The sequence below is a fragment of the Acanthopagrus latus genome, chromosome 19 (genome assembly GCF_904848185.1).
Source record: "Acanthopagrus latus isolate v.2019 chromosome 19, fAcaLat1.1, whole genome shotgun sequence".
NCBI lineage: Eukaryota > Metazoa > Chordata > Actinopteri > Spariformes > Sparidae > Acanthopagrus > Acanthopagrus latus.
The window spans coordinates 5,755,844-5,769,442 of record NC_051057.1 but is presented as its reverse complement, the minus strand read 5'-3'; the positions used below and the strand labels follow the sequence as shown (position 1 = coordinate 5,769,442).

Genomic DNA, 13,599 nt, shown 5'->3' with positions numbered 1-13,599 from the left:
AACAAATATCACATTAAAGGAACACTGTGTAGTTTTGGAGAATACATTCAAACTCAGAAGTTTAGTATTTACATGATTAATGAGGTAAACTGTAACCAAGCTGGAAAATGAGGTCCCAGAACTCTGTTTGAAGCTGGAAAAGTGGCAGGGTCCGCCACATATGAACTAAGCAGAACAGTATAAACTGTTTGTCCTCTAATGTCAGTTGTTTATTCAGTCATGAAAACAAAGAGTTTCTTCATTTCTTCAACAGAACCACACAGAGCTGCTTTAATAGATCCTATAAAACTGCAAAGAACTAACCTGCTGATTCATTTGACAGATTCTTTGATTTGAGTTCCTTCTTTCATTATAGATTTTTTGTTCATACATAAAAGTCTGTAAAGCCTGTAAAGACACATTTGATGTCACATGTCCCTTTGTATTTAGGATTCTTTTTTTGATGATGCGTTCATTATCAGTCAGTCTCTGAAGAACAACTGTGACTGAATGTGTCCAGTCAGCTCCTGATAACTGGAGCAACAATAATGCCAAAACAGTCCTGAAACAACCCACCAGCTACTGCTGCTGCAAGAAAAGAAACAGCAACGAATCCTAACCAACCTTTCTTTTATTCAACTTTACACGACTGCACGTTGATAGAAATATCTCACACAGAATGGAGCTGCAGATGTCGCTGCATGTGGAGGAAGAGAAGTTTTGCTTCAGGTTTCTTCTCTGTCAATATCTCTTCATTTCTGTTTGGTCATACTTACTTTTCGCTCATGTTTACATTTTTAAATGTTTGGTAATGTAACTCCAGTCAAACTCTGATATTATTTGTTACAGCTGGGGACTGTTTTTTCACTGTCAAATAATCTTTTTGTTCAAAGCACGTCCTCCTCTCGTTCCTCAGCCATGAGGCAGGCAGTGCTGTGTTGTTCTAGGCTTTCTCACCGTAGAGAAAGAAGTTCATCTTAGTTAAATTCTGCGGTTAAACTCGTGTGAACTCTGACAAATGGCCGAAAAGAAATGCAAAATGACAACACAGACGCATCTACTGAGCCCAAAGGACCACAAAAAACGATCACAAAGAGACAGAAAACACAACGAGACAGACGGATGGAGGACTAAAAAGACATGACTGCTATTAGTGGAAGAAAACAAGTGACGCAAAACCACTAGAAGGAGACGACAAAGGAGGCAGGGTAACAAAGTGAGCTGTTTTTTTAATTGAGATTCATAAACAGTTGTGTTGTGTGGTGGAGCGGTAGCACAGCCTGAGTATTTAGCAACCCGTTCTCAGACAAATCAGAACTGTACCCGTCAACATTATGGACACGTGTATATCTACAGACACACACACACACACACACACATACACACACTCACACACACACTCCCACACACACAACTAGAAACCAGATGGAGAGTTTGCATGCTTCAGTGTCACCTTCCAGCACCGTCCACCTGACCAGTTACATGTTCCATTAAAAAAAAGAATGAAAAATAAATAGATAAATAAATAAAGACACAGATACAAACAGCTGCTACAATTTGCCCCCCCACCGTACCTCTCTGAAGACATCCCATCATTCTTCACTTCCCCCAAAAGCTTATTTAAATATTTCTATAATAGCTTCTATCGATGCGCTTACACCTCAGTGTCATGGGAGTGGTCTTCTCTGATCCTTTTTCCACAATAAATATGAGATCTACAGTGTGTGGAGTCAACAATAAAAACATGACCTCTGTACAATTTCAGCAAATCACATACAAAAATCTTCTTTCGTTTGCATGTCATTCGTTGCCATAAACTGTCCAAACCACACATGGCTCGCTGGAGACATGCAGCTCTGAAATATATGACATAGTTATACATTTGTGACATGAAAAAAAAAACAAGAAAGAATCCTGAAAAAGACAGAATGTCAATGACGGACCTGGCAATGCCACCAGAGTAAAAAGAGGGAAACTTCGAGCTGAATGGAAATAAAACGGAAACAGACTCTGCGGTAGCATATCTCCCAACCAGCCAGCTTGATAGATAGATAATAGAAAAAAGATATCGATACATATCAAAACACAAAAGGCTTCAAAAGTGAAGGCAAACTCTTTGAATGATGCTTCTTGTCACGACGTCAAAAAAAAAAACAAAACTGCAAACAAACAAAACATTCAAGGGAAAGCTCCGGGGCTCCCCTTCACTTATAAATATGATACAGTATAAATAACAGTAGAAAAGATTGTAGAAAAGAAGAGAGGGGAGATGCAACATAATCACAGCTGTTTCCTCGCGCTCGCACAGATGAGAGGATAAGGCCTCGCCACCGCCGCCCCGTGAGCGCAGCACAACCGGACTGGGTGTCTGCGCGAGTTCAGCGGGAGAGAAGAGGACTGTGTCGCTAACAGAAACATCCTGTGTTCACGTTCCCCGTGATCATCTCTGCAGCTAACACACACACACACACACACACACACACACACACACAGCACTGTTCAGCTGTCACCGCGCATCATTTGAGATGTTTGTCTTGATTATTCTTTTAAAATGAAAATGATACAATAACAGAAAAAGTGAACCTGTCAATGTTCAGCAGCAGACCCTGTCATGAGACCTGACAGGCTGCTGATGGGTAATGATGGTCAAATCAGGCCCCATTTACACTTGGCATTTCACTGAACCCCACAGCCAGCTGGGAGCGTCCATATTATATATTTTTTTAAATGTATTTTCTATCACACCAAATGGCAAGTTTTGACAGTTGCACACAGTCTTCAGTCTATAGCCTGCTCACAGTGAGGGACAGATTGTCGTCATGGCGATTAAACTGTGGTTAAAGCGCGGCTAGGGCCAGGCGACCATTCACCACGTCACGGTTTGGGATTGTTTGGGATTAATTAAAAGGTTAAAAGGTTAATTTCAGGTCTGTGAGGGGACAGGTTTGACACACGGACGCTTCCGCCCATCACCTGGACCTCCACTGCCTTACTAAAGGGCACTGAGTGTTGCTGCTGGGTCGTCTGATAAGGGCCATGATCGTACAGCTGCAGAGGTCTGATGAGCTCACCTCTGTCCAGCTCCACACCAACATGTTTTTCATTGTCAAACGGGGTCCAATGTGTAATATTAGTGGAGCTTTCCCTTTAACTATACAGCTCACTCAACAGATAAACAATGTGGGAGTATAGATAAAGTATGAAGGCTTTTTTACATTTTCAACAATCAGATTATTCAGTTTACTCTTTGTTACGCTTTCTGATATCCCATAGCTAGCTGCCCAGACGCACGAGGTGGCTAAGTGTAAATGGGGCATCAGTCTGCAACAGACCATAGTCACACAGGGGCTAGTTTCCTCTGATGTCGTGCTCAGGATGCTGCTGTGTTACAGGCTGCACATAGTGTAAACAGTGGAAACAAATGATCATTTCACTGTTTGACATCAGGCCGCATTTCAAAGTAAAACAATAATATGATAATCCATCAGCTAACGTGAGCATTCTACAACTTCCCGGTTAACATTACCGATTAATTACATCCAGTGAGTTTCACTTCCAGGCTTAAATAAATGTGTAAAAAGATGTGTGTTGTTGATATTTTAGAGTTAATTTAATGTACCTGTCCTGTCGTACAAATGGTAATGTTACCTAGGAAGCGACTAAATGCTAACATGCTACTGAATATGTTGTTTTATTACGAAATGTGGCCGATGTCCCTGCAGACTGATCCTGTCCAGTGTCTTTCCAGTTGCTGATCAGTCAGGAAGCAGTGAAATGACAACGATTTGTTGGATCCCCTCTGTTTTCTGTGACTTACAACCCTGGAACACAGCAGTACGACATTTGAGCTTCCTATCCTGAGAGTATGGTCTATGAATGTAACCTGTGATTGGAGTTTGAGGGAAACCCACCCAAATGTTAGGAGAACATGCAAACTGTTATATCTCTGAACTCGGGACTTTCCTCCGGTCAGGCTCAAGTTCTACCCGCTAAGCTCCACGACCCCACAGCCCACACACGAGGCAGTAAGTAACTGAGGCACAGTTTCATTACTGGATTAGAAATGTAGACAAGGGGGCTGGGGATGCTGAGGGTACACTGCAGTCGGTCATCGTCTGGAAGATCGCGGTAGACTGTGGACAGATCGGAGTAAAGGTCTTAACTATTGCATATATTACACTGGTTTGTCCAAGGGCCCTAGAACACATCATGAGTTTGTACCAGAGGGGCCCCCGATCAGGCCCTTGGAGACCTACATGCTGCTTTGCACCAGTCACACTGTTTGAGACGGTAAAGGTTCGGACGTTGGAGTGCCTGCTCCACGAAGGGAGCAACACCACGGTGATGGTATACAGTCAGAGAGAGATGCTGAGAGGTGAAGCACCGCTCCTGCCAACAGGATCACAGGAAGTCCTTCAGCCGGCTGGAGATTCGACGTCCGTGCGTGCGTTTCTTTGTTGTCAAGGAATCGCGAACTTCCCGTTCGCTCGGTCGACAACGGTCACACTCCCAGAAGCCCTTGTGTTGGCAATGATGGCTACTATGATAGAGTGACATCACTGTGTCTGCTTTTGAGAAGCATGGCAGAAGGGGAGAGCTCCGACAGGCCGCGGGAGTTTTGTCAGTAACATTTCCGTCCACTGAGAACATGGAGGGTCTGCGTCCAGCCGCTGTCCTCACGATATATGCATACGTACCACATCAATACCTCTTGAGTATCAGACATGCACAGTCTTGTAGTGGTTGTTGAGTCTGTATTGGCTCATTAGGGCCTCCTGTTTGAGAAGGTATATGACACTCTTTGCGTGGACTTGCTGTTAAGAGTTCATCAAGTTTTCCTAGATTATTTTAATTGTATTACATCCCTATTTCCAACCAAATCCCTCTGATTCCTCAGTGACTCTAGCACTTCTCTTGTGTCTCTGCTCATTGCTGAGGAGCTTGTTGAAGAGTTTCAAATTATTGACATTGCTTGATAAAGAATTGCTATAGTTAACTGAGAGCAGAGCAAGAGAGTGTGCATGGATGGCTTAGCTCTTCCCGATTTTTAGTCACCTGGCAAACTGCAGGGCTCCTTAATCACCAGTTTTTCTTTAACTTAAACCAGGACGCTGAGTGGTTTTCGAAAACTAATCCATCCCGTTGCTTCTGCAGCTCTGTGTGTTCCTGGCTGGACAGACAGATGCAACATAATTCTGTACATGGGGTATAACGTTAGATTTGATTGTAAGGTTCAGCAAACGACACCGCAGTGCTTTAATTCTTTACTTCCAGTCTCAGATCCTCCCAGATTAAAAACAGATACTGATCTTTGAGGGCTGATCACAGATTAGACATGATTGTTCCTTTGGCATCAGGGCTCTCTGGCTTTGCATTCATCTGATGAGCTCTTTTACGTCTTTGAACGACTTCTTTCAAAGCCGCATATATTACAGACTCCTCTGAATTTTACGAGAGCAGCAAACCACCTGAGAATCTTTTGTGCTGCGGTGTGCGCACATCGCACACGTCCAAGCTTGAATTCACAGAAAAGATGCGCAGATGTGTACGTCACAACTCTGCCGTAACATATTCAATTAGATTTCTTCTGTTTCTGGATAAACAACATCTTAAGAATGGTAACTGTAATATATCATCTCTAGTTCTGATTGGGTGCAGACCTGGAGCTTTGTTTTGTCTGCAGTATTTGCTCTGTAGTACTTTCTGTTTATATTAAATACTTCTAGTATTTCTTTTATTATCTCTCTGATGTATTCTATTTGTTTCTCTCTGCTTTCTTTTTATAATATATGAGCACTCTGTGGGTTTTATTATTCACTACTCTAATCTTTTCTGTAAATTCAACATTTCAGCCCAGTATTCATCCAAAGTATCTGTATGTCATAATAATATCTTAGATTTGATATAAAGTCCTTGTCGTCAGCTCTGCTGTGTAACTTGGTTTACTCATTTTTGTCAAGTGTTTTTCATTGTGGGACGGACGATGCGTTTTGCTACATGCAACTTTAAATGATCTTGATTCCATTTCCGTACCCTTTTGTATGCATATAAATAGAAATCTTTTTTTTTTTTCGTTAAAAAACGCCGCTGCAGTGTTTCATTTGCTCCGGTCTTCGCGATGAATAGAAAAATAACGGTAGTCCTGCCTGTCATGAGATCCTCAAAGCTAAGTGAGAGACTCCAACACGTAGGACCGTGACAGTGACGTACACATATCCACAAAACTTTGTCCGGTACAATCCAGGTAATCTATACGACATATTAAGCGACGCGACTCCTGCTCGTTTTCTTTTTTTTTTTTTGTCCCCCCCGTCACAGCCCAGCCAGTGTTACACGCCGTCTCACTCCAGGCCAAACGTGCTGGTCTCCTCCACCGCGATCAGCAACTTCTCGTACAGCATGGTGTACGATGGGTACGGAGGCAGGTCCAGGCGGTTAAAACACGTATGAGCCCTGACAGAGACAGAAAGACAAAGACACGCAGGTTGTTAGACGGTGTGAAGAGTTATGGTTCTGATCACAGCTTTTACTTTTCTTTCTTTTTAAGTTCAGTTTGAAAACACTGAGGAGGCTCTAGGACACCAGCGCGAACATGCTTCTATATTACTACATCACGTTTTCAACATATAATATCGCCTAGTATGTTTAGTATGTCACCAAAAGACACCTGAACTAATAGTTTGACATTTTGGGTAATATGCTCATTGTCTTTCTTGACCAGGGGTCGATCAGATTTATACCGCTGTCATGTCTACAATTCCCCCTACACATTTAAACCTACATGTAGACTTGTTGAAAGAAAAAAGGAATGATGGAAAGTCCTCTGGAACAATTATTTTCCTTGTCTGTTCATCTTTTCTCCATTAATCAGTTAGTTATTGATGAAAAATGACGACCAGTGTCCAAATCTAAAATGTCTTGTTTTGTCTTCAACCTAAACATTCAGTTTACCACCACAGAGGAGGAAAGAAGGCAGAAAATACTCACATTTAACAAGCTGACATCTTTTTCTGAATCAAACCAATTAATCGATTTTCGAAGCCCCTGTCCGCCTCTGATTTTTTGGATTGTTTTGATTGATTTTAACTGGGGGGGCAGTATGGCTTTTTCGGATACCGATTAATAGAAATCAAGGAGGCTGAAAACTGATATTCAGTTGCAAAAAGTGAAGCTCTCTGTCACAATTTTCAATGACCTGTGATGAAATAAACCAGAAATAAAAGTACAATTTACTCAAGCACTGTTTTCTTTTGTAGAATTTTCAGGTACTTTACTCGAGTATATCCATTCTCTGCTACTTTATTCTTCCTCTCCACTACATTCATTTGATAACTTTACTTAGAAGTTACTTTGCAGGTTCAGATTATGTTGCATCATAGCTAAAGTAGCACATGTTTTATTTAGTTTATTTTATCAGCAATCTGACAGAAAAATCACACATACATATAATCAGGAAAAAGCTGGATACTGACCTGATAATCAACCAGGGCAGATTTTCAGTCTAACCCTAAGTTTAAGATACTACTGATGACTTTTAAAGCTCCTCTATATCTTGCCCCAACATACACAAGGCTTGACTATTGAGAACTTATTCTGTTTGTTGTTGTTGTTGTTGTTTTGTTCTGTATGTCTTTTTGAGTTTCCAGCTTTTGCTTTGTCTACCAAAGTATTTTGTAAAACCTGGTTTAATGATGCTTTATTAAAAAGTAAAACAAATTAATGTCAATGAATACACAGTTATAAACTACTGATAAATTGTTACAGTTCTACTCCGGTACGCATGTGAGTGACACGTGTTCAACACATTTGTCAGGGCTAAAACATAAAACTCCACCAAGCTGCTTTAACTCAGCTCATTAGCGCCCACAACTGACAACTACATGATGCTGGTAAAAGAAAACAGATATAAAGTGACTCTGTAAAGTTCACTGCACAGTAATATCTATCTACAGCTAGCTGACATTAACAAGCATTAGCCATCATTAGCTACCAGATGAAGCTGGAGCAGAAAGCCCCCTGAATGTACAGAAGATTACTTTTTTTTTTTCCACTTTATACGACTTCAGCTGTATCAACACACACATCTCCATACCTCATATCATCGTACACACGGTAAACAGTGACTGCTGATGCTCACACTGTCCACAAAGTCAAACTGTGATGCTGCTCCTGCTCTGCACTGACACCTGAGTCCTGTCCTCTGTTTCCGCTGAGCACGCTCACATTTTACCGCTGTCTGCTGAATTCATGCCCTACTGTAAGGTCAGAGAAACACACCTCAGACATTATCAGATACACCTGCACCACAGAGTGGGGGAAATACCAAAATAGCTCTTGTATTGAGCAGGTGCGCTGTAGAGTCAGAGCGTTTATGCATTATGTGTAGCTTACAGGGCCTGTGATGAATGAATACTTGCTAAAACAATATGCTGCTACATTTTGGATTATTTCTTGATTTATGCACACACACTTAATAGTGCTGAGACCTCTGTAGTGTCCAAGGGGAGAAGCATGACTTTCATCAAGCAAGTAGACATTTAACTTTAAGAAACAACACAATGTGAGGAGGACAAGTTGCTATGTCTTAATTCAGGGTCTGCATCCTTTGAAGGCTGCATCTGAAGGCCAATTAGGTCACAAAGTCACGCATAGGCTGTCCCAATCTGAAGGCTTCTCCAGATGCAGCCCAAAAATGCAGCCTCCTTTTCCCTCTTTTTGGAGGATGCGCCACCTTTGTGGCCTCACATATCCCAAGATGCTTTGCACGCCCGAAAAAGAAGAAAGAAACAGAGAAAATGGCGACAACGTGTGGCGTAGATCGTTACTTTCGCAGGCCTGGGCAGCAGAAATCGTGACATAAGGGTAAAGATGGGTACATCTGGTGATGCAACCAGGAAATGCTCCAAAGGCTAGACCGTCCCATTTAACAACGGCTGACGTGGCCCTCAAAAGTCGCTCCAAAGGACTCGCCTTCGAAGATCGCCAAGGCCGGGTCCTTCGAAGGATGCAGACCCTGAATTGAGACACAGCCATTGTGAACACGTCTTTATATAAAACAGGGTTTCGTACCTGGGTAGTGACGTGACTTTGCCCCACTTCTCAATGCAGAAGCGGCGGAGGCCGTTGGACCCCCGCAGCGCGGCGAAGCCCTCGTAGGGCACACTGGACGTCCCAGTGACAAACTGCAGCAGGCGGAGGCGCTGCTCGTTGTTGAAGTGCTCCACGGCGGCCCAGAACCAACGCATCACGATGTGACCATCATGGTAGCCTGGGAGTTAACACGGGACATCAGAATGAGCTCAGATTGAGGGCTGACCAGTTCCATTATGAATATTGTTTGTAATAGGAAACTGAATGTGATTATGTGTGACTAGAAAGGGTCTGCAGGGGAAATAATGGACACACACACCTCCTCTGTACTCGGTGTTGCTCCTCCAGTCACCGAGGTCGATCTCTACCGTCCCAGCAATAACCAGCTCCAGCTCCCGGGCATCGAACACAGATACCAGCCTGGAGTCGACCACCTGACGGAGAACAACACACAAGAGTCTCGGTTATCTTTAGGTGTGTGTGGTTGCTTTGTTTGTTGCACTTGTTTATACATAGGGTTAGGGTTATGATGAATTCATACAGTCCGTGTGGACACTGGTTTAAGCAGTTACTTGGAGGTGTTGATAATGTGGTGGACGTATGGCTTGATACAATAAAAATAGATTCTGATGATGTTGTTGAACTGATCGGATGGTGTGATCTGAGAAGGTGAAACAGAATCGTTTACCTCGTAGAAGCCTCTGACCAGCGCCTCCGTCTGCTGCACCACTCCTCTCTCCACCCTCCACTTGGCCATCCGCTCTATGTAATCCTTCTTGTTCTTCTCGGTCACCTGGATGTGGGAGCCACCCGACTTTAGCTCCCGTTCCGTCACCTGCCAACACAGGAAGCAACGGTCAGTCACCAGAGCAGCAAGTGGAGACTGTCATTGTGGAAGCATGTATATGTAAAACATAAAGGACTGATGAGATTTAACACAGATAATAATAATAATCTCAGATAAGGCAGACAGACAGACAGACAGACAGACACACACGCACACACACACACACGCTGACCTGTCCAAAGACCTCCTCGTTAACAGTGAAGGTGAGGTCCAAGATGTCAGTGATGTCGTTGTCCTTCATCCACTGCAGTGACTGGTGGAACTCCTCGTCCAGATACTCCAGATCAGACAGGTCGGTGGGCCTAAACGACACACATACATAACGTGTTCACGCAGTGTGCGGCAATTAGCTAACACACTTTCATGTCAACCTCAGAAAATAGGACAAGGACGATAATGTTACAGCTGTTATGAAGGAAGTTACTGTAAGTGTTTCTAAGTAAAAGGACAGTTCTTCCTGATTTGGGTCTGGAGGTATTTACCCCTCTCTACATTGTTAAAATAATCACACAGGGTGTTTGCATGTGAACAGGAAGCAGATTGCATTCTCTGTGGTTGGTTGCTTGGTTACACAAAAATAATACAACCCATTCTCTTTACTTACTTTACTCATTACTTCTACTTTTACTTTACATTACAGGTACCTGGGCTGGTGCCAGCAACAGGTCACCTTTCATGAAAACAGGACAAAATGAAGACTAATCTCTTCACAGAACCCCTTCTGGACAATGTTGTTTTTAGTCAAACACTGGCAGCAGCTGTTCTGTCTCGCTTTTCCAGTAGTGTTGGCCTGTCATCAGTGTTGGTTTGTGTATTTAGGTTTTGTGAATAGACAATAAAACATCCATCATGTCACTATACAAACTCAAACACTCACATTTGACAGTGATGCTACACACTCTGATCAGACACAATTACACAAATGTGGTTGTCTGCATTGTTTCCAAAAATCTGTCTAAAGGCCAAACAGTAAGGGAAAAGCTTTGTTGTCAGAAATCACAGTGAACCTGTGGGCAGGGCCTCAGACTTGTACTGACTGGGAGAGTTTCCTAACTGTGCAGAAAGTAAATTCCACTTAACCTCCAGAACCTGAGATTTCCCAAATCACTCCTCCCACTTCACAGCTCCAGAGTACTTCTCTATAATACTTTATAGATTGTGTTTTCGGAAGCGTTATCACGCACACACTGCATACGTGCACCTCTTTGTGCACACGTAAGAGCAAGTATGTAAGACTACAGAAAAACATGCAAATAGCCACACATTAGTACTTGTGTTGTTTGTTGTTAGCAGTAAAGGACACATGATGGATATTATGGTATGCGTGAGTACTGACAGTCGAAGCAGAGCCTTGTAGAAGGGTCTGGTGAAGAAAGCATCCAGCAGGTACTGATGGATCAGAGCCAGGCCCAGGATACGACCACTGAAACGGAACCTGGACACGTGCACACACACACACACACGCAAACACATTATAAAACACTATAATCCAGAATAAAAACAGTTGAACATAAGGTCGATTACAGCAACACATTTGTTTAAAAAGCTTTCCTTCTTCACTGACTGAGTCATGTTTCTGCGCTGTCTGTTCAGTGTGTTCTCTCGTCAAACTGACGCTACGACTGACAGTTAGTGAGGAAACAATTAAATGGTGTAGTGCTACCTCGAGGATTACCAGGAGCACTGCCTCATATGTCAGTTTGTCCTCTGATTGACTGTGAGCGTCTTTTAGTTATCGCACATCTTACCATTCCAGATGGTTCTCAACGAATGCCGACATGGGGCTGATCTGAACGGTGTAGGTGTCGTTGGCCGAGTACTCAAACAGGCCATAGTACGGATTGAACAGCTCCTGAGACAGGAGGAAGAAGAACTCTCTGGACGGGCCGCTGTAGTCTAATCTGGAGACACAGGAGGACAGAGTGAGGACACACTTTTGGTTCAAAGCATATTTGTTGGGTGGTTGGTTTGTGGTGAATGGTTTACTTAATGGTTAATCACAAACGGGTGAATGCAGTGTGAGTGTGCGTGTGTGTTTGTGTCTGTGTGTGTATGTGTGTGTTTGTGTCTTACCCTTCCTCCCCCAGGAAAGTAACATAGAGTTTGTTCCTCTGCAGCTCTTTGCGGGAGTACGCCATCACCTGGTTGAAGGTTCCCTCCAGCAGGTGTTCTCTCCGGATCAGCAACCTGCACCAACCAGCACAGCTCACACATCACACACTGAAAACTGTCCCCATGACACAACTTTAGACAGGACTCTCCCCCGGACTCCCTTCATTCAGTCTAAATTCAGTTTCAAAACGTTCGATTTCAAATTTAAATCATTTTTATGCTGAAACACAACAACTTTCAGAGAAAGTCACCTCACTGTCTCTGTGGTACGCTGTCTCCACGGATAGTATTGTGTAAGTATACTACTACAATAAAAACAAAATATTTACACAAAAGATAACAGTTTATAATACTCTGGAAATACTCAGAGGAGAGGATGTGTACTGTGTCAGGCTCAGGGATAATTAGAGTATTAGTAGTGTTTCTTGTCTTACTTGATCTTGCCTGGTCCCTGGCCGTATCCCTTGGCTTCTAACTTCCTGTAGAAATTTCTTAGTTTGGCCTCAAAGTCTCTGCGGTAGGGAGCTGGAGCTCTGGCCCTCTGCAAACCTTCACACACAGACACACACACGCACAAAAAAAACAGAAACAAACACCATATGTTCATATGAAACACTGCCAAAGGTCTTTGTGTGCAAGCTAAAGTTGGCCCTTCTAATGTGATGTGGTGTTAGTAAGTTTGTCTGTGAGTAGATTTCGTCAGCACGACTGCATCACAACAGTGGAGCACAGGTTACAGATGTGTGGTTCGGATCAAAGTGAAGGTGAGTCTGAGTGGGTGTGGTCCAATGTGATAACATACTAACAGCTAATGAACGGTCATGGCTGGGAGTGTGAACATGCTGACTGCTGTCACAGCTGGTGTGATTGCTAAAAAATGAGTATTGTAAATGTTTAAAATTCATTCAGTTTGTAATGAATGGTCTGAGTCTTAAGGTTGCTCCTCCAGAACGACAGGGATCATCAGAACCGATTCCTACTGCTTACTATACCGGACTGTCTACCCTTTGCTGTAGTTGACTTTGGCTTCCTAACCTCTTGAAGGACAAAGTGGTGCTAGGACACGGGACGAGCCGAGGCTAGCAGGTTAGCATGCTAACTTCAGCAGAAACAGATGTCTATGACAGAACATCAACACTGTTGTTTCTGTTCATAATGTTAGTTCATTAACTGAATGTTTTTTAAATTTAAATTCTGGCTTTGATTTACATATTGCACCTTTAAGTCAAGCACTCAACCATGTGTCAGAGTAGTTTCTATAGTCAAAATATAGTCTTTATTGAAGAGCAGAGGCATTATCAACAGTGTGTAATAAAATACATGCTAGTAAAAGTGTTAAAGTTTACATTTACATGACATATCAGCTGGAAACAGGAAACAGTTTCCTGACTGAACAGCAGTGAAGGTGTGAACTGACCGCAAAATGTCAAGTCAGTCACCTGACAACCACAACAGCTGACCCATAACTGACATTTTTAACGGCAGACATCTCGACATGTCAACAGAGGTGCAATTAACAAAAGTAACAATGGCTGCATTCCATTTCACTTCACCAGTTTCAGGCCCTGCTG

General features: G+C 42.9%; 1 protein-coding gene across 7 annotated transcripts in view; it reads right to left on the bottom strand.

Annotated features, from left to right (window-relative positions):
- Window positions 1-1,188: 1,188 nt before the first annotated feature.
- The window catches only part of LOC119008756 (E3 ubiquitin-protein ligase HECW1-like), a 62,737-nt gene continuing 50,326 nt past the window's right edge, over window positions 1,189-13,599 (bottom strand). For 2 of the 7 annotated variants that reach the window (XM_037079395.1, XM_037079394.1), the window contains 10 exons: window positions 12,463-12,577; window positions 11,990-12,103; window positions 11,665-11,817; window positions 11,253-11,351; window positions 10,089-10,218; window positions 9,758-9,904; window positions 9,389-9,503; window positions 9,049-9,247; window positions 6,325-6,432; window positions 1,189-2,431 (listed from right to left, as the gene is read on the bottom strand). In XM_037079395.1, the coding sequence (XP_036935290.1) occupies window positions 2,260-2,431; window positions 6,325-6,432; window positions 9,049-9,247; window positions 9,389-9,503; window positions 9,758-9,904; window positions 10,089-10,218; window positions 11,253-11,351; window positions 11,665-11,817; window positions 11,990-12,103; window positions 12,463-12,577 (1,352 nt within the window). In that variant the 3' untranslated portion in view covers window positions 1,189-2,259. Of the gene's footprint in view, window positions 2,432-5,230; window positions 6,433-8,071; window positions 8,235-9,048; window positions 9,248-9,388; window positions 9,504-9,757; window positions 9,905-10,088; window positions 10,219-11,252; window positions 11,352-11,664; window positions 11,818-11,989; window positions 12,104-12,462; window positions 12,578-13,599 lie in introns of those variants that run through there. The other 5 variants (XM_037079400.1, XM_037079399.1, XR_005071522.1 and 2 more) reach the window with 4 other exon arrangements.